The sequence below is a fragment of the Aquarana catesbeiana genome, linkage group LG05 (assembly GCF_042186555.1).
Source record: "Aquarana catesbeiana isolate 2022-GZ linkage group LG05, ASM4218655v1, whole genome shotgun sequence".
NCBI classification, from domain to species: domain Eukaryota; kingdom Metazoa; phylum Chordata; class Amphibia; order Anura; family Ranidae; genus Aquarana; species Aquarana catesbeiana.
In genome coordinates this window covers 477,159,807-477,184,016 of record NC_133328.1, presented here as the reverse complement: position 1 = coordinate 477,184,016, position 24,210 = coordinate 477,159,807, and the positions used below count along the sequence as shown (strand labels likewise).

General features: G+C 42.7%; 1 protein-coding gene across 1 annotated transcript in view; it reads right to left on the bottom strand.

Moving 5' to 3' along the window:
• Positions 1–24,210, bottom strand: part of TTC39C (tetratricopeptide repeat domain 39C) — a 145,712-nt gene that overhangs the window by 39,894 nt on the left and 81,608 nt on the right. Inside the window, exons 5-8 of the mRNA XM_073631483.1 lie at positions 19,822–20,176; positions 14,509–14,677; positions 8,905–8,998; positions 1,431–1,538 (exon numbers count right to left, since the gene is read on the bottom strand). Coding sequence (XP_073487584.1) covers positions 1,431–1,538; positions 8,905–8,998; positions 14,509–14,677; positions 19,822–20,176 — 726 coding nt within the window. The remainder of the gene's footprint in view (positions 1–1,430; positions 1,539–8,904; positions 8,999–14,508; positions 14,678–19,821; positions 20,177–24,210) is intronic.

Below are 24,210 nucleotides of genomic sequence, written 5' to 3'. Positions count from 1 at the left end.
GGGAGGACTGAGGGGGAAGAGTGGGGGGAGAGGTTATGTACTTGGGGGGAAAATTTTAGGAGTAGAGGATTTGTGCTAGGAGGGGTGACTTTTTGGAGGGGGTGGATTCTGTGCTGGAGGGATTTAAGGCAAAGATTTGTACTGGGAGGGGGGGATTTAAGCAGGGGGGTGGATTTGTACTTGAGGGATTCTTGCTGACACATAATGCTCATGCATCTTTGGGGGTGCAGTTTGGCATGTTCGCCCTGGACTCTAGATGACCTTGTCCCGGCTATGGTTTAGGTATTAAGATTTGTTTACCTTCAGGCATTAAGGGGTTAAAGAAGAACTCCAGATGTGCTGGTTTACTATGGGTTATTTTCCAAGATGTATGTGCTGTCAATTATACTTGTGTACAATTTACAGTTTTACTGAGCACAGGGAGTACAGCTATCACTATACTCCAGGTGCTCCGACAGGAGAGATGCAGCTGCTGTGCGACTGCCTGCACCTTTCTTTCGCTGTCATTTCCCAGAAAGGTTTGCGTTTTATGAATGGGACAACATAATACTAAGCATTCCATGATTAGGTAAGAGGAGAGGGGAGGCAGGCAGAGTAACTGAACATAACGCTGCAGCTTCTGTAAGACTCGAAGGTCCAGTCTTGGAGCGCAAGGAGTATAGCGACAACTGTACTACTGGTGCTCAGTAGAAATGTCAACTGTAAATAGAAGATTAGTCCACGACAACAAGACATACACATTGTAAGCCAGTACATTTGAAATAGTAATTCCTGGCCTTCTTTAATATTCCACAGAAAAAAAGCCAAATGTCAAAAAGTCAAACTGGTTACTTAAAGTGTTACTAAACCCACAGCAGTAAAATCTGCCTGTATATGCAGTAAAGCATGCTTGTTATACTCACCGTGGAAACTAAGGGGTTCATCCTCTCAATTGTGTAAATAAGGCTGTTTGATCCTGTCTTCTCTGATCCTCCCCTTCTTGCATTGTCCTCAAAACATGTCCGGATAAGACAAAGTTACTGGAGTCAGGCTGCACATGCTCAGTTTGGTGTGTATTGCTAAGGACAGAGGGTCAGGGGTCCTGCATCCTGATAGGACAGCTCAGTGCAGTATGAAAACCTACAAGCTTTAACCAGACACTGATAGAAGTCACAAGACTGCTATATACTGCTGATGACAAAAGGTATTTAGCAGTTTCTATTTACTAAAATAATTTCCATGTTCTGTGTACTGTGGGAGACCAGATATAGTGAATGCAGGGTCCTGGGTTTAGTAACACTTTAACTGAATTTGTAATCTTTGCTTATACGGAGACTAAAGACTTTAATTATCAAAGTTTCTGCAGGAAGATTTGTGCCCGTTGCCCTTTGTGATGTCTTCCCTTCAAATATACAAAATTTAAAAACTGGGAATGTGAGCGGAATACCTACCTGCCGTGAGATAGGCGTAGTAACACTGGGACCACCTCGATTCATTTTTGAGTCTTTCAAAAGATCGGAAGGCATCCTTAAAATTCATTTCTATCATGCTGCACCAGCCTAAAAACAAAAAAAGTGAAAAGAATCATTTCCTGCCACTAGGTGGCTTAATAACATCATGCATGATTAACAGTACAGAGGGCAGAGCTCTACTGCACATAAATGGATGAAAAGACTGCACTGCGGGCAGAGAAATACACTGCTTACTTCTACAGAAGGGTAGACCGTCCTGACTGCTGGAACAAACCTGTCTGCGGCAAACAGGCAACATAGAAACTGATCAGATGTGAAAACCATTCAGCAAAACTCAGCAAAGCGTCTTTATTTCATGTACCTATATTATTTTGGTAATTTTAAAAAATGGTGGTTTCAGCTTACTAGCAGAACTTTGCATGCATATTTCTAATAGTCCAGGTAATACCAAGTATAAAAACTCCATATTTCATTTTCCAGTCCCCTCTTTATGGTTCCACCCAGCTTAACTCTTTGCCCCTAAACCACAGTAATAAGATAGTAAAGGGCAGATGATGAAACCATAAATAAGTCAGGCATTCTAATTGTTGTCTTCCAGTCCACCCATGGACTATGCATGGGAGGATTGGTCAGCTAAAGAGATTTACATTCCTGTATAGGACACCCATGGAATGCCAAGGTAGGTGGGTCTGGGCATTGAAGGTGCATAGGAGGGTTTGATATTTTTAAGTACTTCCTTACAATTCTGTACAAGGCACCAATTGAATACCAAGAGTTGTAGGACTGGACATCCCAGGTGCATGGAAGTTTGACCAGATAAACACACATCCTTATAATCCAGTACAACGCACTTATGAAGTGTCAAGGGTTTTGGGTCTGGGCATCCAAGGTGCATAGGTAGCATTTGCCAGTTAAAGACACTTCCTTACAATTCTGTATAGTGCACAAATAGACCATACATTACCATGGTCTGGACATGCAAGGTGCATTATCCATCACACAACCAGCCATTGTAATTAAATGGTGGGTTGGGGAATTCCTCTATAAAGTGAACATTACAAAACATTTTTTTCCTGCGTTTATGCGTACATTACTTCCAATCACATACACACACACACACACACACACACACACAGAGCCGCAGTGGAAGTGAGGATAGGAACCTAGAGGAGAGCTATGTTCTAGTCACAACCAGGGTTCTAGAGTTTGCTGATCACAGTGTTGCTAATCACAGTCCCAATCAAAGTAGAAGAAAAGTTTATAACTTTTCCTAAAAATGTTCCCTTCCCTTCTACCTACCTATCCTGCCTACCCAGTAATAAAAAGATCTGTGCACTGTGCCCAAAAAGGTAGGCACCAGGCAATGGACTTGTCACTAGTACTGCCTGTGATCTCCCTGTAGCTGATAATTTCCTCATTACTGACTTAAGGCCTGTACACACGTTTTGATTTTCCATCGTCCGCAAATCTTACCGTTAGTACGGTGCTTTTGACAGCTGATTTCACTTTTTCATCAGACAAAAGCTGGATGTGCAGACTATAATTTTTTTGTTGGATGTGAACTCAACGTTTGATTTTCATTTCATTAGTATGGTTTTCGCACAAACAAATTCGACTACGCATACTCAGAAACTAAAGAATACCTACAAAAATATTTAACACGTTGCGTCACTTCTGACGTTGTATTGTCAAACGAAAATTCTCGTATTGTTAGTAACCTCTTCACTTTCGACATGATACTAGCACGCCACAAAAATCTGACGTTCTGTCGTCCGAAAATCAAAGCGTGTGTACGAGGCTTTACCATGTCTTGTTCTGCACTGTGTCTCAGTGTGGAGGTGCCATCTTGGTAGAAGCAGGTCTTTGCTTTCTCATGTCAGAGCCTCCAGTAAGGAGAACAATGAGCTGCACAATAGTGACATCACCAAATCGCACTCCAAATAACAGAGTTATGCCCTGTACTCACGACCGGTTTTGCCGTCGGAATAAACTCCGAAGGTTTCTCCGACAGAATTCCATTCAAGCGGTCTTGCCTATACAAGGTCAAACCAAAGTCTGACCGCCAAGAACACGTTGACGTACAACACGTACGACGGGACTAGAAAAAGGAAGTTCAATAGCCAGTAGCCAATAGCCTCCATCTTGTACTTGCTTCAGAGCATGCCTCATTTTTGGTCCATCGCAACAGCATACAGACGAGCAGTTTTCCCGGTATTGGTTCCGTCGGAAATATTTAGAACATGTTCTATTTCTAGGTCCATGAGAATTTTCTAAAAAATAAGTCCGATGAAGCATACACACAATCGGAATATACGATGAAAAGCTTCCGTCTGACTTTTTCTGTCGGACATTCCGCTCGTGTGTATGCGGCATAACATTCACTAGAAGCATTCCTTCAGATCTTACACTGCAGATATGAGGCAGTAGGCACAGGAGTGCCTTGGCACCACCACATACTAGGAAGTGCATGGCTATTTTTAGGAGGAATGCAATACAGGTACATTTTTCAGGGTACAGTTTAATCCCAATTAACATTTCTAAATGTTCCCTAACACAGCATCTCTTTACTTTTTGAGTTCAGTTCTCAATATCTCAGTATCCTCAAGACAACACCTGATATATCTACTGGATATCAGGTTTTTAGGTATTTTCCCTATGACTGCTGGACTTTATAATCTTTTAAAGTTATGCATTATATTTCCAGGTGGAAGCAAGGTCTGGAATATGTGTGTAATCACATGGGAAAATAACTACTCTTCTAGCTCAAATGCAGGGTTACTGAAAACATCAAAGTTTACTTATAGTATAGTCGTATCTTTAATGCTGGGGGTATTCTGGACAATAGGAGGTTAATAAAACCAGAGGGTGCAAAATCTGGTGCAGCTCTGCATAGAAACCAATCATCTTCCAGTTTTTTTTTTTTTGTTTTTTTGTTTTTTTTTTGTCAAAGCTTAATTTAATAAGTTAGAAGCTGATTGGCTACCATGCACGGTTGCACCAGATTTTTCACGCTCCAGTTTTAGTAAATCAACCCCTAAGGCTATAAAATAAATGTTGCATGACACTTTATTATACTGTTTAGGGCTGAAACTAACCGATAAATCGACAACTAATCGATTATGAAATTAATCGATTACTATTTTTATAATCGATTAATCGGCCAGCCGATTAGTTGGCCTGCATACAGAATGCATTATTTGTTTACATATCAGGAAATACAGTGCAGCGCACATACAGTTTAGTACATCTTCCATACATGTCAGTAAGTACCTGAAAACTTGTAAATGAGGAGCAATGCCTCATGGGACATGTAGTCCCGGGCAGGAAGTGAGTGGTTTGAAAGGCAGAAGTTATCTTTACCCTTCTGTTGGGGCACTCTATACTGTACTTAACGCACAGCAAAAAGCAGTGTAGAAACAGATCAAAAGAAAACTGCATAGGGATTTACCGAGCCTTATGCTGGCCTCACCGATCAATTTTCAGATGAGAATATTCATATGAAAAATCTTTGTACATTCGCTGAATGAAAGAATGTTGTTTGAAACTTTCACTTGCTTTTAACATTGTTTGAAAATGAATGTAATTTCTGAACGAAAACCACATACACTGTCTGAAAATTCCTTTGACCAAGAATGTTTCTAAATTTTCCTGTCACTGTGGTTGACAAACGTTGATTTGACCCCACTAATGATTCGAAAATCAAATGAACGTTCTTAACATTACATTTTTTTTTGAAGGAAGACATTGTTTTTGTATGGCCAGCATATAATATATTAGTTAGTTCTGTTTGAAAATCTGCAAAACAGTCTTTAACAGTCTTTTTTCTTTAAAAAAGATCTGAGTCTGATGATATTTACCAGAGTCAACCTCTAATAGTATATACTGTATATCTCCTCTACTAGTATATACAGTATATATCCTCTAATAGTATATACAGTATATCTCTTCTAATAGTATATACCGTATATATCCTCTATTATATACAGTATATCTCCTCTAATAGCATATACAGTATATCTCCTCTAATAGTATATACAGTATATCTCTTCTGTCTGTAATTCTCAGAGTGGATTAGAGATTTTGCTCTCTAACTATATAGTTGGTTATTTATATTTACCACTGCATAGAGATATTTAAGAATAAATTGCCTTTTTTTAAAACTTTACATATTAACCACTTAAGGACCAGCCTCGTTTTGGATTTTAGGTGTTTACATGTTTAAAACAGGTTTTTCTGCTAGAAAATTACTTAGAACCCCCAAACATTATATATGGTTTTTCTTCTAACACCCTAGAGAATACAATGGCGGTCATTGCTATACTTTTTTTTGCACGGTATTTGCGCAGCGGTCTTATAAGCGCACTTTTTTTGGAAAAAATTCACTTTTTTGAATAAAAAAATAAAACAGTAAAGTTATCCCAATTTTTTTTTATATTGTGAAATATAATGTTACGCCAAGTAAATTGATACCCAACATGTCATGCTTGAAAATTGCGCCCGCTCGTGGAATGGCGTCAAACTTTTACCCTCAAAAATCTCCATAGGCGACGTTTAAAAAATTCTACAGGTTGCATATTTTGCGCTACAGAGGAGGTCTAGGGCTAGAACTATTGCTCTCGCTCTACCGGTCGCTGTGATACCTCACATGTGTGGTTTGACCACCGTTTTCATATGCGGGCGCTACTCGCGTATGCGTTCGCTTCTGCGCGCAAGCTCGTCGGGACAGGGGGGGGGGATTTAAAAAATTTTTTTTTTATTTTTATTATTTATTTTAAAATATTTTATTTATTTTTACACTGTTTAAAAAAAAAAAAATTGTGTCACTTTTATTCCTATTACAAGGAATGTAAACATCCCTTGTAATAGAAAAAAGCATGGCAGGACCTCTTAAATATGAGATCTGGGGTCAAAAAGACCTCAAATCTCATATTTACACTAAAATGCAATAAAAAAAAAAAAAAAAAAGTCATTTAGAAAAATGACATTTGAAAAAATATGCCTTTAAGAGGCGTGGACGGAAGTGACGTTTTGACGTCGCTTCCGCCCAGCAGTATCATGGAGACGAGTGAGCGCCATCTTGGCCTCACTCGTCTCCAGACACACCACGCAGAAGGACGCGATCGCCTCCGCCATTACCGACGGCTCCGGTAAGCAGCGGAGGGCACCGGATAGCGGCGGGATGGGGGGGGGGCCCCTCTCCCGCCACCGATAAAAGTGATCTCGCGGCGAATCCGCCGCAGGGACCACTTTTATCTGAAAGCCAGCCGCCGCACGAAAACGGGGATACCGGGGTTATGGCAGCTAGCTGCTGCCATAACAACGATATCCCCGTTCAAACTTAGGACGTATATAGTCGTGCGGCGGTCGGGAAGTGGTTAACTAAATTATACACCACACTTTTCTTTAAGGTTATTAACCGATTAATCGAAACAATAATTGGCCAACTAATCGATTATGAAAATAATTGTTAGTTGCAGCCCTAATACAGTTACATAGCTACATAGTAGGTGGGGTTGAAAAAAGATACAAGTCCATCAAGTCCAACCTATGTGTGTGTTTTTATGTCAGTGCTATATTGTATATCTCTGTATGTTGCGGTCATTCAGGTGCTTATCTGAACTCCCCTGTAGTATTGAAGAACAGATCAGACATCAGATAGAAACGTGAGATGACGTTTCATGTATTTGTTAAAGTGGTTCTAAGGGTTCAAAGTTTTTTTTTTTTACCTTAACCTCCCTGGCGGTATGATTATGTCAGATTTTTGAAGCTCAAAGCGGTACATTGTTTTGCCTGGAAATTTGGCGTTTTATATTGTAGGCCTGTAATTCTTACGAATAACTCACTTAAATCTGTCCAAACAAGAGTCTAGTAGACATCCCGGGCATGATAAAGTTTGAAACACGAAATCATAGATTATAACATAATAAATAACTATAAAAAATGATAATATAATACATTTTTTTTTCAATAATGTATTTAAATCAAAAACACAGAAATTTGCTCAGTTGCAGAATTGTCGCTGCCGTCACTTTCAGTCTGATGACAAATTTCCCCACAAATCACTATCGCTCAATTCTGCAAGTGTTCTAATTTACTATCGCTGTTTTCTAGCTGGTCTACAACCACTTTTGACGTAAAGGGACGCTTTTTGGTTGCCATGGACATTCTCAAGTTTCCAGGCAGAAAGAACAGTATATATAATATAAAACTGCATGCAGGGCACTGGACAAAGCATTAGGGAAAAAAGGGGGGTGAAATGATTTGATACAGTAATGTAATCTTACGGATTACAGTGTACTGTATGTGTTATGTTTTTTTTCAATATTTTGAATTTGCCGCTGGGCTCCGCCCCCATGCATCGCGACACTCGCAGAGAATGGAGCATGGCACAGTAATACATCGGGCGGAGTACACAGCCCACGGACACAGTGGGAGGACATCGCAGGATCCTGGGGACAAGGTAAGTAACTTTGCCTTGATCCTGCAATGCAATCCCGAGTGTGGCTCGGGGGTTACCGCTTTTGGTAATGAAAATTCACCCCGAGCCACACTCAGGATTACCGCCAGGGAGGTTAAAAGAAGTTCACTTTTTAGAAAATAATAGCAAATGCTAATTTTTTTTGCAGGTAAAAAAATGTGCATTTATTTATTTTTGGAGCCTGTAAAGCATTGCACCAGCGATCAGCAGATTGCTGGTGCCATGCAGGTCTCCTTCAGATCTGTCAGTGTAGCTGTGTGTCCATACATCCAGTACAGGCAAGCATATACAACCTGATAGGAAGAATCAATAAACTCCACAGCGCCATGGTAGTTCATTGAGAAATACAAGCTGACAGTCACAAAGGATATCGGGGCTAGTAGTTCATTCACACACAGCGATGATTTCACAAAGTGACAGCTAGTATGGGGAACTTCTCCCCGTACTGCTGTCACTGAGAGTGCGGGCATCGAGCTGCTGCTGCAGCCTTGAGAACATGTTATATGTTTCACCCTAAAAATGGGAGGAACATGTAACATGTTCCCAAAGGTGAACTTATCCTTTAATGCATCCTATGTATAAAACTTTCTGTGTGCAGCATCCCCCGCCGCCGCCCCCCCCCCCCATACTTACCCAAGCCCTATCTCAATCCAGCAATGTGCATGAGAGCAGCGGCTCTCCCGGGTCTCTCTCTCCTTATTGGCATACACAGGAGCGGGAGCTATTGGCTCCTGCTGCTGTCAATCACAGCCAGTGAGCCAATGAGGAGAGATGGGGCGGGACCGAGCCATGCTCTGTGTGTGAATAGACACACAGAGTGTGGCTCGGGAGCATGCCTGCTTGAGTCCCCCCAAAGCAAGAGGGGTACTCAAGCAGACAGGTAAGTTTAACAGATGTCTTGGCCAATGCAAGACAACACACCATGACATACGTGGGATTAAATATGAATGGACTAGTGAAGCATGTAACACTTACCAATTTCATACAAACACACATGCTGTATCTCTCTTTGATCCGTTGCAAGCTCCAGGGCAGTATGAAAGGAGGACAAGGCACTGTTTATTTGACACTGTAATTGAAAAATAAAAAAAAGTAAAAAGTTAATTGAATAATGTTTGTATCTTAACAGTATCAGCATAGAACATATGTATACCAGGTCCTGAGAAATCCCAGTTAAACCCACTTAAAACCCTTGGACACTTCCTTAAATACTGCAGAAATAGTCTAATACATACAGTAGATACATGAAGGACCTAGTCTAAGCATGCTTGCAAGAAGCTGCCAACAACCATCTCATTTGTTTTATTGCTGATGTGTTTTGGTTTCCACGTGCGACCAAGTGGAATAATTATACGTGCAAATGAAAAGAAGTCTGGGGCACAAACTGTGCTTCAGTATGTTCTGTACAACACCCACATCTACTGTACCAAAGGGTCTTTAAAACATTATATTTAATCATTTCAAGCTAAGTACAAATTTCCCTGCTAACATAGGCATAAGGCTCTAAGTGCTTCTTATCTGACTCATACAATTTTGACAAAGTAAAAGCTATCTGAGTCACAAGACAGAAGGGTGCTGTTCTCTATAAATTTGTGATTACTTGGCTTTACAAGTCATCTGAAAGCTATCAACACACAGAGCAATGTGCTTTGAAGATACAGGCAGATCTTGCTGATTTAATAAAGACCTTAGTAGTGACAGGCTTAAAAGAACATTTAGCACCGTACGCAAGATCCCACCAATGGGATCTTCGCAGGTCTGCAGAACATGCGACTTACAGTGGGGACGGAAAGTATTCAGACCCCCTTAAATTTTTCACTCTTTGTTATATTGCAGCCATTTGCTAAAATCAAAGTTCATTTTTTTCCTCATTAATGTATACACAGCACCCCATATTGACAGAAAAACAAAGAATTGTTGACATTTTTGCAGATTTATTAAAAAAGAAAAAATGAAATATCAGTATTTAGTAGAAGCACCCTTTTGATCTAATACAGCCATGAGGCTTTTTGGGAAAGATGCAACAAGTTTTTCACACCTGGATTTGGGGATCCTCTACCATTCCTCCTTGCAGATCCTCTCCAGTTCTGTCAGGTTGGATGGTAAACGTTGGTGGACAGCCATTTTTAGGTCTCTCCAGAGATGCTCAATTGGGTTTAAGTCAGGGCTCTGGCTGGGCCATTCAAGAACAGTCACGGAGTTGTTGTGAAGTCACTCCTTCGTTATTTTAGCTGCGTGCTTAGGATCATTGTCTTGTTGGAAGGTAAACCTTCGGCCCAGTCTGAGGTCCTGAGCACTCTGGAAAAGGTTTTCATCCAGGATATCCATGTACTTGGCCGCATTCATCTTTCCCTCAATTGCAACCAGTCGTCCTGTCCCTGCAGCTGAAAAAACACCCCCACAGCATGATGCTGCCACCACCATGCTTCACTGTTGGGACTGTATTGGACAGGTGATGAGCAGTGCCTGGTTTTCTCCACATATACCGCTTAGAATTAAGGCCAAAAAGTTCTATCTTGGTCTCATCAGACCAAAGAAGCTTATTTCTCACCATCTTGGAGTCCTTCAGGTGTTTTTTTAGCAAACTCCATGCGGGGTTTCATGTGTCTTGCACTAAGGAGAGGCTTCCGTCGGGCCACTCTGCCATAAATCCCCAACTGGTGGAGAGCTGCAGTGATGGTTGACTTTCTACAACTTTCTCCCATCTCCCGACTGCTTCTCTGGAGCTCAGCCACAGTGATTTTTGGGTTCTTCTTCACCTCTCTCATCAAGGCTCTTCTCTCCCGATAGCTCAGTTTGGCCAGATGGCCAGCTCTAGGAAGGGTTCTGGTCGTCCCAAACGTCTTCCATTTAAGGATTATGGAGTCCACTGTGCTCTTAGGAACCTTAAGTGCAGCAGAAATTTTTTTGTAACCTTGGCCAGATCTGTGCCTTGCCACAATTCTGTCTCTGAGCTCTTCAGGCAGTTCCTTTGACCTCATGATTCTCATTTGCTCTGACATGCACTGTGAGCTGTAAGGTCTTATATAGACAGGTGTGTGGCTTTCCTAATCAAGTCCAATCAGTATAATCAAACATATCTGGACTCAAATGAAGGTGTAGAACCATCTCAAGGATGATCAGAAGAAATGGACAGCACCTGAGTTAAATATATGAGTGTCACAGCAAAGGGTCTGAATACTTAGGACCATGTGATATTTCAGTTTTTCTTTTTTAATAAATCTGCAAAAATGTCAACAATTCTGCGTTTGTCTGTCAATATGGGGTGCTGTGTGTACATTAATGAGGGAAAAAAAAATGAACTTAATTGATTTTAGCAAATGGCTGCAATATAACAAAGAGTGAAAAATTTAAGGGGATCTGAATACTTTCCGTCCCCACACAGTATCAGCAGGAACCAGCCAAGATTTGAACAGTTAATGGGCAGGCTGAATGTACCAAGGTGATTAATTGATCAATTTGGGTACAACCATCCTAGCCTCTAACGATAATCACTGTCTTCTCCCAGCGGGGATGGCTTTCCCACCCTCCCCCTCTGGGAGAAGACAATAGCCAGGCAGGAGAGATTCCCGCATCAACACGGTCTGTGTTGATGGGGAAAACGGGCAAATTTCTTTCCTGAAACCTGTGGCTGCAGGAAAGAAATTTGCTTTGTGTATGGCCGACCTTACACTGATCAACCATAACGTTATAACCACTGACAGGTAAAGGGAATAACATTGGTTATCTCATGACAATGGCACCAGAAAGCGGGTGGGATACATTAGGCAGAAAATGAACATGTTGTCCCTAAAGTTTTATGGTGTTAAAAGCAGAAAGAATGGGCAAGCGTAACGATTTGAGCGACTCTGACAATGGCCAAATTGTAATGGCTAAACAACTGGGTGAGAGTAACTCCAAAACTGCAGCTCTTGTGGGATGTTCCAGGTCTGCAGTGGTTAGGACTGACCAAAGGTGGTCCAAGGAAGAAAAACCAGTGAACTGGTGACAGGGTCATGGGCAGCCAAGGTTCACTGATGCATGTGGTGAGTAAAGACTGGCCAATCCAATAGAAGAGTTACTGTAGCTTAAAATGCTAAAACGGTTAATGCTGGTTTCAATAGAATGTTGTCAGAACACACAGTACATCGTAGTTTATGCATATGAGGCTGTATAGCTGGCGAATGGTCAGGGTGCCCATGCTGACCCATGTCCACAGCCAAAAGCACCTACAATGAGCATTAGAACTGGACCAAGGAGCATCGTAAGAAGGTGGCCTGGTCAAATTAATTTAAGAATGGTTTGAGGAATACAACAATGATTTTGATGTGTTGACTACAATTCTCCAGATCTCAATCCAATTGAGAATCTGTGCGATGAGCATGAAAAACAAGTCCAATTCATGGAGGCCCCACCTCGCAACTTACAGAACAGATATCGCAGCATACCTTTAGAGGTCTAGTGGAGTCCATGCCTTAACAGGTTATGGTGGGTGGTCAGTCATAATGTGTTATGGCTGATTGATGTACTGTGTGGTCTGACGATGATCCAATATACAGACAGGGGGAGTGATCAGTACTTACTAATTCAATAGCATCTGTTTAATTAGTCAATAGATTTTTAACTAGATGATTAAAGTCCAACACCAGGAGAAACTTTTTATTTAGTTTTAAAAACAGCAGGGAGGGGGTTACTGTTTCTGTCAGTTTTTTTTATTACTGTCTGTGTCCTGTTGGTGAGACTTCCCCTCATTTCCTGTCAAAACAGGAAGTAAAAAAAAAAAAAAATCTCCAAAAAAGGCACAGGGAAAAACAAAAACACAGTTTTTAGTACAGTGGAAAGGGTTAAAGCTCATCTTTGGTCATTATACAATAACTACCCAAAGCTTCTTCCTTATTAACTCTTAACTGAAAATTGAAAGAGAAATGTTACCTGGCTTTTTGCTGTAGGTATGAATAATTTGAATCCGTGTGATGTCATAATAGGTTTTTAAATCATCCAGGCCCAGTTGCAGGCAGTGGGGAGATCTGCTAATATTATTACATTGTACAGTCCTAGCTACTGATTATGGTGTGACAGCAGTGGGGCCGTACAACTTCTCACAATAGTATTTGTAATTGTATGTCCCTTATGTTCTTCAATACATGTCAGTATTACTGATCTCCTGAAATCTCTTACAGCTATTTCCTGTCTACATGCATGTACTCCAGTTGCATGGTATTTTTCAGGGCAGGCTTCCAGACTGTGATAAATTGCTACATAATGTATGTTGAAACAAAGTCCTTTTGATCAGGTGACAATGCAGGAGAACAACTGGGGGAAAGAGACAGTGTTGTCACCCTATAACAGAAAGAGCCTGAAGAAGGACATTCGCTGCAGGGTCAACAGGTATTATGTCATTTAAAACAGCAGATTTAAAAAAATGAAATTTATGTTTGAAATTACATGTTAAAGTGCATGTGTGTTTTAATGATTGGGTTTACATATACCCTATATAACAGTGATCGTTTCATTCATATAACACACTGTGATAGCCAGCTAATAGGCTGACATGCAGTGTTTAACAAGAAATTGGGATCTATGTCCATAGTTGTCATTACAAGAAGGACCAATGAATCCAAAATATGAATAAAGTAGCTGATGCTCCATTCACAGTACTGGAATGGTGATAAAAACCCTCTTTAGAAACCACTGGCTGGAAAAAAAAAAAAAAAAAAAAAAAAAAACACGATGCACTGCTGAGCTGGGAAACATTTCATACACCTGATGGTCTTCTGCTAACTTGTAAGTAGGGGCAGGACAAGGGGTGGGCAGGAGGGGAAGCTGCCCTGAGCACAGCAGGGCAAGGGGCAGAGAATGAACACAGGGCAGTAAATCCATTCTACAGCATGCTTTAACAATGGGGGAGGGGATGCAGTTCCACATTCTTGCCCTGGGTGCTAGACGAACCTGTCCTGGTACCGCTTGTAAGCCCCAACCCTGTTTCCCGAATCCCCATCTCTTTTTCAGAAAAAGTATGCTGCATAAAGTCTTCCATGGCAGGCATGTGGGGAAAACATAGGAGCTAGTGCTTCTGCTATAAAAGGGTTTGGTTTGTAGACCTCAGTGGAAGCTACAGATGTTCATCTGTTAGGCCCCATTCACACCTGAGCGTAGCACTTTCAGGCAGAAAGACGCGCAATTTTACCGTGTTTTGCCACAATTTTGACGCGATTTTGTAAGGTCACCAATGTAAAAAGCCGAAAAAACGTCCTAATCTGCCTAAAAAAAAGTTCCAGAACTTGTTTGAGCTTCAGGCGTTTTGGAGTGGAGATGTGAACCATATCCATAGAGAATAATTGCTTTTTTCCCTCCAGCGTTTTGTAGCTTCAGGCTTCAAGCTACAAAACACTCAGGTGTGAATGGGGCCTAAAGCAAAAGAGTAGTGAATGTCTTCTCAGGATGATAATGAGTTCAATAGTAGCGTTTTTAAAAAAATTAGGCAAAGATAAAATAAGGCCCTTCTAATGACAACGAATCACTTTTTAAACTCCAACCTACAATGGGTGAAATCTGGTTGTTAAGAACAGCCATATACATATATAATTTATGTAAGATTACCTCTAGTCTCTGTATTCTTCCCTTGAAGAACATGAATAACGAGGAGTTGGGATACGCAGATTCCTTCTTGTGTAGAATCTCTTTTGCGTCTTTTAGTCCTGCTTGATTGTCACTACCATCCAGTGCAAAGAATGGACGAACTACAGTGTGGTACCACAGCAAGGCTAGTCTGCAGTAAGAGGAGAACATTGCTACATGTTGTAGTTATGCAAGTTATAGACAAGGCAGGGGAACATTCAAATGAAGATGTCAGAACAGATGTTAATATGGGAACAAATCACAACCATAAAAGCTAAATGATCTAAACTGTAATATTCAAAACTGGAATCACAGGAGTGTACTATTTATTAAAAAGAATTAAATTACTCAAAAAAAAAAAATAATAATGATTTATTGAAACTTGCTATACTCTATCATTTCAGCCCTTTTAAGACCCGAAAATATGAAAAATATTTCAATTCAATATCTGAAATACATTTTGACTGTCATACTAACTCTTCTCTCTCAATCCCGGAGTTTCCCTCAATAATAAGTATAGATGTTACTCGGCTGGCAGCGTACAGAAGATGGTAAATGTTCCCTTCATCCAAGCAAAGTTAAATGGAAATATTCAAAATCAAAGTACGGATGATAGAAAACGTTTTGAAACAAGAACAAAGAGATCTGCCCTGTTTAGACCTGACTGCATTTAAGATCAATTATAAATACAGCAATAAACATTTGTTAAAGTAAAATTGCTTTCGTTGCTTTACAAGTGTCAACATAGGTTTTGTAAAACCTATATGTTACTGAATATAAAATGCATGCATTAAGACATCTGAAAAAAGCACACTGCACACTAATATATTTTTAGCCATGGTGTTAGAATTCCTAAGGGGATTTCCATAAAAACCCAGGTCATTGTGAAGCCACTTATGCTACTTTCACTTACACATCTTCACAGATTACATCTATAAAGACATGCTGGCACTTAGCATAACATTATATTGAGGTGATAAACTGCAATTTCTAATACACAAACAGGTGATATTATAAAAGGAATGCAAGATCGCTGCTTCCAATTTAAAATGGAAGTTTTAGTGAGGAAATTTACTAGATCACTTTAGACTGGCCCCATTTGCAGGTTTAGCTATGTAAAACATTAAAGCTAAGTGTCTATACTGTTTAAAATCCAGTAATATACCAGGGTTGATTTACTAAAGAGAAAAAGCTTCTATCATCCAATCATGTGCAAGCAATAAAATTGTATTTTTGACTTGCCGTAAAATCCATTTCTCTGAGTTCATTGACAGACACAGCGCTCCATTATTCAAAACCATAGGGTTATACCTCCCCCTAAAGGAGCAGGACACTAGGCAGAAAAAAAGACTTGGCTATGCCTATGGGCAGTCCTAGGTGGTATGCCCCCCCTCTCTGCTACAGGCTTTCAGTTTAGTAACAAGCAGTGTCAGAAGTATTAAAACTCCTTAGAGGGGTGGGTGCTTTGTCAATGTACTCAGAGAAATGGATTTTACGGTAGGTCAAAAATCCCATTTTCTCATTCGTTCATTGGCAGACACAGCGCTCCATTATTCAGAACCATAGGGACATCCAAAAACAGTGCCAAACATGAGGGGTGGAACAACGAAAAATCCCAAGGCTAACACAAGAGCCAACCAGGTAACATGAGCTCAACACAGAACAAGCTGGAGCCCAACCTGAACAATACCCCTTCAAGAGGGAATAGACCCTCTAAACAATATCCTTCAAAACCTTGCGGCCAAAAGAGGCATCCGCAGATGCTGACACATCCACTTCGTAGAACGCTGTGAAAGTGTACACCGACGACCAGTGGCCGGCTTATAAACCTGTGCAACGGATGCCTGATGACAGAAGGCCCAAGAAGCATTAAAGCACCCGAGAAGAATGCATCATAACAGGGAAAGGAGAAACCTGATCCCCAACAGAATAGGCCAGAGTCGTCATCTGTCTGGTCCATCCAGAAAAGGTCGCAGAAGAAGCAGACAGCCCCTTTCTTGACCCGTCCGTGATCACAGTGAGTCTGACCTCCAAAAAGACTCAGTGGCTGCCAAATACACCTGAATCCCCCAAACCACATCCAGGGCAGATAAGGCAATTTCCTTAGGATGACAACACAATGTCCTTATTCAAAAGGAAATCCGAGGAAGGAACTATAGAGCAGGGCAAAGAACCACCTTAACCTAGTGTAACCCTGGGTAAAGTGTACGACAAGATAACACCACCATTTCCGACAACCTGCGAGCAGAGGTGATAGCCACCAAGAGGCCAGCTTCTGAGACAGAGTAAGCAGTGGAATCTCCAGAATATTTTGAGAGAGAGGCTTCTGGAGAATCTAAATCACCAAGTTCAGATCCCACGGCGGTAGAAGAGACCGCACCGGTGGAAACAGACGTGGAACCCCTTGAATAAAAAAGGTACGCACCAGGGAGCGCGAGACCAGGGGACGCTGAAGAAGACCACCCAGGCTGACACCTGGCCCTTGATGGTACTCGAGGCCCATTCCTGCTCAACCCCCCATGAAGGAAGGGAGGTCGGAATCGGAGTCACTGAGAAAGAACAAGGATGAATGCCCAGTGACTCACACCAGGATATATACGCTTTCCACATCTGGAGATAGAACCTCCTAGATAGACTCCCTAGCCAACAGCAGCGTCAGAACTGTAGCACCTGGCTCAACACAGCCAGGCCGTTAAAACCTGCGACTATAAAGCAGGATGGAAGAACGGCCCTTGGGACAGTAGATCCTCCCTGAGAGGTAGTCGCCAAGGAACGTCGGTGACCAGGCGCACCTGGTCGGTGTACCCAGACTGACGGGACCCATCTGGAGCCAATAGAATGACCGAAATCCCCACAGTCATTATCCTGCACAAAGGCCACAGCAGCAGCTGGAGAGGAGTAAAGGCGAAGAGCAAACGTTACAGGCCCCATGGGCCACCAGAACAATTGAGGTGCCCACCAGAGCATCCCGTGACCTTGCCAGAAACCTTGGTTCCATCCTGTTGAGCCAGGACGCAAACAGATCTACCTCAGAAGTGCCCCATCGGAGACATATTCGATGAAACACGGCCCGGTGAAGGGCCCACCCAGTGGTCCAACCATAGCCAACTGAGGCATCCGATTGTCAGTATTCCACTCCTTAAATGCTCTGATCCAAGCCGCTGAACGGAGGGAGGACACCCAAAAACGGAAAGTGGTGGCCTCAGCCGCCGGTCCTGGGGCCACCCACCCAGTGCCCGGTCGGCCTAAATTATGGGAGGGCCACCGCAGGTGGTCCCCCGAACGTGCATGTCAGGTCACCTGCCTCCCAGGCCGAACCACTGCAGCAGGTGAGCCCAAGGAATACCCCCCCAGTAGCAACCCCGAGGGTGGAAGGGGGGGCAGTGTGTCCCAAAAGCACCTAGGCCAGAAACCTGGGCCTCACCCGGGAAGGAAGGGAGGGAGGGGGATGGAGGAGAACCCCGGACAGACCGACCACCCAAGGGAGTACCCGTGCCCCACGTCCAGGGAAGGAGAGGAGGGGGCCCCGTGCTTACCGATCCAGCGAAACATGCGGATAACGCTCCCAGACATATCCCCTTGCCACCGATGTGGGGGGCTATCGGCCATGAGGAACGCTGAGACTCAGGCCGAGACCCAGTCGTATGCGACCTCACGAGACGTTTACCTCGCAGAGTCAGCCCCCGTCCAGTGGGACTATGTCACGGCCGACCTAGCGCTTAGCTGCGGTCTGTACGCGCTTGCTGGCCAGACTGGGGAGACCACTGGATCTTAGTGTCCAGCCCGTTGCCCAGCCCGGCAGTTGATTGTAGCTCTCACCAGAGAAAAATCCAGGAAAAAAAAAAATACCAAACAAAACAATTCCCTGGATTAGGGATCTCAGCAGAGAACTAGGTCCTTACTCCTGACTAGGCAGAAAAAAAAAACTGAAGGCCTATAGCAGAGAGGGGGGTGTATACCACCTAGGACTGCCCATAGGCGTAGCCAAGTCTTTTTTTTTCTGCCTAGTGTCCAACTCCTGTAGGGGGGTGGTATAACCCTATGGTTCTGAATAATGGAGCGCTGGAGTGGAGTGTCTGTCAATGAACAAAAGAGAAATGCTGTTTTTTAATTTTCCTTGCATAGGATTTTGGTATTCTTTGCAAAGTGAAGCCTTACCTTATTTACTAAGCTCTGGAGCGACTGCACTTGCAGAGGGCAACTGCACTTTGCAAAGTGCACAGTCTATTTGCCTTTAATAAATCAACCGCACTGTCTCACCCTGCTCTGCACATGCTCAGTTTCTCTCTATTTTTAGGCACTGTCGAGTTTGTAGTTTGTCCTTTACAGTCAAGGAAGCTGCTTCTGTTTGATCTGCAACTGCCATGGTGATGCACATGTGATCAGTTATAACACCAGCCATTTATAATGGTTTGACAGTTTGGTTGAGGACACAATCAAATGTGACAGTTAGCAATCCCGGCATTCCAGGAATGTTACTTCTGCTCAGGGGCTCTGGGCTTCAGCAAAATAGCAGCCTCCAGCAAGAAGAAACAGGAGCAATGCAGGAGGCAATTTACAGCACACACTAATTTTGGTAGCATGATCATTAATGTGGAATGTATGGTTCTTGCTAAAAAAACATTTTTTGTCAAGTTGTTATTGGTAAAGTTCCACTTTAATGAACATCAGATCTAGGGGAGGAAGAAGGCCTAGCACGAAGGTCAGACTGGGCGCCTCCCCTCCCTCCGTGGCTGTCGGACAATATAGCTAGGAAGGAAACAGCTGATTCATAATGATCACTTGTCTCAGTTCTGAACTATTTCCCAACACAAATGGCATTGTAAGAGGATTGCCTAAACTATCTAGAAGGCTTTCTTTTTTTTATGGAACGTCCCCTTAATGTGTAATAAAATATATGGTCAAAATATATCAGTTGGCTGCAGTTGACACAACAGTCTACACAAACTATAAAACAAGAAGTAATTTAATGTTTACAGATACTGCATGACAAGTCCAAAAAGTGAAGTAGAACTTTGTATATTTCACCCACTGCTGGCTGGGACTACCTGCAGGAAGTAACCCCTGATCACATCATTGGAAGTGTACCAGAAGCCAGGTTGGGGAACAAAGTAAACAGAAGAAGGTCACACACTGTCATGTGCACCTTGCGTTTGTCCTCACTTCATGAATCCAAGCAGTAAGAAACAATAGCGCTATTTTATCTGTTTACGTTCCGTGCTTCCCTTTCCACATACTGGTTACTTACTGTAAACACTATACCAACTACCGAAGCATTGCAATCTAGCTACTCACGTAGCTAAAGGGGCCTTCATGTCCTTACTTTCACTTGCATAAATCAGTGAAGACAGCCCCTGCAGACGATCTCCTGGAAAACCCAGCAAGTTGATGATTTTGAGCAGGTTTGGGGGCACCATGGATATGCAAAGGTGAAAAAGTCCATAGCCAAAGCTCACAGCACCTTTCAGTCTGTTCAGAGACTCCTCCGTGACCCCCTCAGCAGCAATGTGATTATCATTAGCGGCGTCAGAGGGCGAGGATTCCTGAGACAGCTTCTTCTGATACATTTCCTGAAGGGAGTTAATGTCCATATAGCATTTGTGGTAAATTTTCCATGCTTTGCGCAGGATCCAACCACCTTTAATGTATGCTGGAATGAAGCAAAAGAACAATAGAAAGAACATCAGCATAGGCATATTGGCTAATTATTCTTATAGACAATAAAAATCTGAAGAAGTGAAAACTGCAGAAGTTGCTTATACAGAGAATTAGAGTGTAGATTTCTAGCATAGAGAGCATTTGCCTCACTGGCTACTATGTGCAACTCCACAGTTTTTCTTTATGCCATTTTTCAAATTGGTAAATACTAGGGTTGTCCCGATACTAGTATCGGTACCAGCACCGATACCGAGCATTTGCCCAAGTACTTGTACTCGGGCAAATGCTCCCGATGCTTCCCCCGATACCTTGACTGTCAGCGGTGATCGGCGCGTGGGGGAGTTACAAGCTTCTCCCCCGCGGCTTTCAGCTGCTTTAGTGACATACAGCGGTGATCGGTGCTTGTAACTCCCCCACAAGCGATCACCACTGACTGTCACCTCATCCCCCTTAGTCCCCCTCTGTTCCTCTGACCCCCTCCGCTGTCCTCCTTCTTTGCTCTGTCCCCCTCCGTTCCTCTGACCCCCTCCGCTGTCCTCCTTCTTTGCTCTGTCCCCCTCCGTTCCTCTGACCCCCTCCGCTGTCCTCCTTTGCTCTGTCCCCCTCCGTTCCTCTGTCCCCCTCCGCTGTCCTGCTCCGTTGCTTTGTCCCCCTCCGTTCCTCTGACCCCCTCCGCTGTCCTCCTTCTTTGCTCTGTCCCCCTCCGCTGTCCCCCTCTCTCTTCCTCTGTCCCCTCCGTTCTGCTGTCTCTCTGCTGTGTGAATGGACAGAGTCAGCTGACTCTGTCTATTCACATAACTGAAACATTGTAATCTCCTGTGATTACGATGTCTCAGTTTATGAATGGAGAGGAGCCGCTGTCTTCTCTCCATTCATTCTCAGTGCAGCTGAGGCTGCAGAGAAAGGGACTGGGGAATCTCTATCTCAAGGGGGAGATATCAGAGGTCTGTTAAGACCCCTGATATCTCACCAAAGCCCCCCAACAGGGCTGATTAAAAAAAAAAAAAAACACACACATAGTGCAATAAAGAATAAAAAAAAATTAAATTGTAAAAAATAATAAATGTAAATGAAAAAAAAAAAGGAGAGAGAGAGAGAGAGAGAGAGAGAGAGAGAGAGAGAGAGAGAGAGAGAGAGAGAGAGAGAGAGAGAGAGAGAGAGAGAGAGAGAGAGAGAGAGAGAGAGAGAGAGAGAGAGAGAGAGAGAGAGAGAGAGAGAGAGAGAGAGAGAGAGAGAGAGAGAGAGAGAGAGAGAGAGAGAGAGAGAGAGAGAGAGAGAGAGAGAGAGAGATTTTTTTTTGGTTGAGTGGGATTAGAAGAGTCAGATTTAAAATGTTATCTGTGTCCCCACAAATGAGATAGCTATTCTCTTCCTGTTCCTGGACAGAAGGAGAAAAGTTCACTTGTGGGGGCCCAGACAGCAATAAAATTTTAATAGAAACTCTAAGGTTCTCCCACTCTGCTGCAAAAATGGTGTTTTTATTGCTGCTGACAGGTGGGGAGATGTTCCTTGGCTTCCAGTTATGATATCCTTTAAATAAACAAGAAATTTCCCAAATAAGGACACATTTAACAATAAGGGCTCATTCACATGAGCATATGTGTATTTTCTGCACAGAATACAGGTTCTTGCTGGCAGAGCTAGCAGAAGATCCTGTGTAAAAATCACATCTTAAATGCTTGCATTTAGATTACTTTATGAATGTATATGTATACGTGTTTGCAGGTGCAGTCTACTTTCTCCAATGCAGGTGGCACTCTTCCACAGCAGCACTGCAGTTGGAGAGGAAGTCAAGAGGAATCGGGTTCCTCCATGGTTTCCTGGGTCAGGTTCCTGATGAGGAGGGGAAGTGTGGGGCTTGAAACCTCCGTGAACACCTTCATGCTTGGGCACAAGACGGCCAGGTTGCATTCTGCCCCTCTTAACAGGCGCTGTCAGTTTGGCTGAATCTTACACTATACACGCGGTTGGAACTGTGAGTGTTCCCGGCTGGGCTGCCTTTCCCCGGGTATTTGTGAACTGTCTTTGTATTATCTCAATACAAGTTCTTTCATCGCACTGGAACTGTGTGCGTTATTGCCGCCGCACCCTACCAACATGTTCACATGTTTACAAGTGTAAACTCTGCAGATATGTATGGCCCTGGACACAGCTGTGTCATACTTTTTTTTTGTACACTGCTAAACACAGAGCATATTTTTGTTTGTAGATGCAGGTGTGTGTATGGCCACATTAATTCCTATAATATACAGTGGGAATGGAAAGTATTCAGACCCCCTTACATTTTTTACTCTTTGTTATATTGCAGCCATTTGCTAAAATCATTTAAGTTCATTTTTTTTCCTCATTAATGTACACACAGCACCCCATATTGACAGAAAAACAGAATTGTTGACATTTTTGCAGATTTATTAAAAAAGAAAAACTGAAATATCACATGGTCCTAAGTATTCAGACCCCTTGCTCAGTATTTAGTAGAAGCACCCTTTTGATGTAATACAGCCATGAGTCTTTTTGAGAAAGATGCAACAAGTTTTTCACACCTGGATTTGGGGATTCTCTGCCATTCCTCCTTGCAGATCCTCTCCAGTTCTGTCAGGTTGGATGGTAAACATTGGTGGACAGCCATTTTTAGGTCTCTCCAGAGATGCTCAATTGGGTTTAAGTCAGGGCTCTGGCTGGGCCATTCAAGAACAGTCACGGAGTTGTTGTGAAGCCACTCCTTCGTTATTTTAGCTGTGTGCTTAGGGTCATTGTCTTGTTGGAAGGTAAACCTTCAGCCCAGTCTGAGGTCCTGAGCACTCTGGAGAAGGTTTTCGTCCAGGATTTCCTTGTACTTGGCCGCATTAATCTTTTCCTCGATTGCAGCCAGTCGTCCCGTCCCTGCAGCTGAAAAACACCCCCACAGCATGATGCTGCCACCACTATGCTTCACTGTTGGGACTGTATTGGACAGGTCATGAGCAGTGCCTGGTTTTCTCCACACATACCGGTTAGAATTAAGGACAAAAAGTTCTATCTTGGTCTCATCATGACTTTCTACAACTTTCTCCCATCTCCCGACGGCATCTCTGGAGCTCAGCCACAGTTATCTTTTGGTTTTTCTTTACCTCTCTCACCAAGGCTCTTCTCCCCCGATAGCTCAGTTTGGCCAGACGGCCAGCTCTAGGAAGGGTTCTGGTCGTCCCAAACGTCTTCCATTTAAGGATTATGGAGGCCACTGTGCTCTTAGGAACCTTAAGTGCAGCAGAAATTTTTTGTAACCTTGGCCAGATCTGTGCCTTGCCACAATTCTGTCTCTGAGCTCTTCAGGCAGTTCCTTTGACCTCACGATTCTCATTTGCTCTGACATGCACTGTGAGCTGTAAGGTCTTATATAGACAGGTGTGTGGCTTTCCTAATCAAGTCCAATCAGTATAATCAAACACAGCTGGACTCAAAGTTGTAGAACCATCTCAAGGATGATCAGAAGAAATGGACAGCAGCTGAGTTAAATATATGAGTGTCACAGCAAAGGATCTGAATACTTAGGACCATGTGATATTTCAGTTTTTCTTTTTTAATAAATCTGCAAAAATGTCAACAATTCTGTTTTTCTGTCAATATGGAGTGCTGTGTGTACATTAATGAGGAAAAAAAATGAACTTAAATGATTTTAGCAAATGGCTGCAATATAACAAAGAGTGAAAAAATTAAGGGGGTCTGAATACTTTCCGTCCCCACTGTATAGCTGGGCTATACAAGTAGCATTGCCATCATCCAATCAATCCCCTGGTGACAAAATGTGTCAGGGTGGGATTGTGGATGACGTCATCACGTTGCATACGATCCCGGAAGTGCGATCTTTGCTTTGCCGGTGAGACTGCTGGCGCATTTTGGATCATAGCTGTTATAATGTGATACAATCCTAATGTAATAGTGAATGTGAGTGTTTTTATTTAGTGGAGAAAAAAAAGAGTTTTGAAAACAGTGAAACGCTATGGTGCCTTTGACTTCGCTTTCAGTTTTAATGGAGTGGAGGAGATC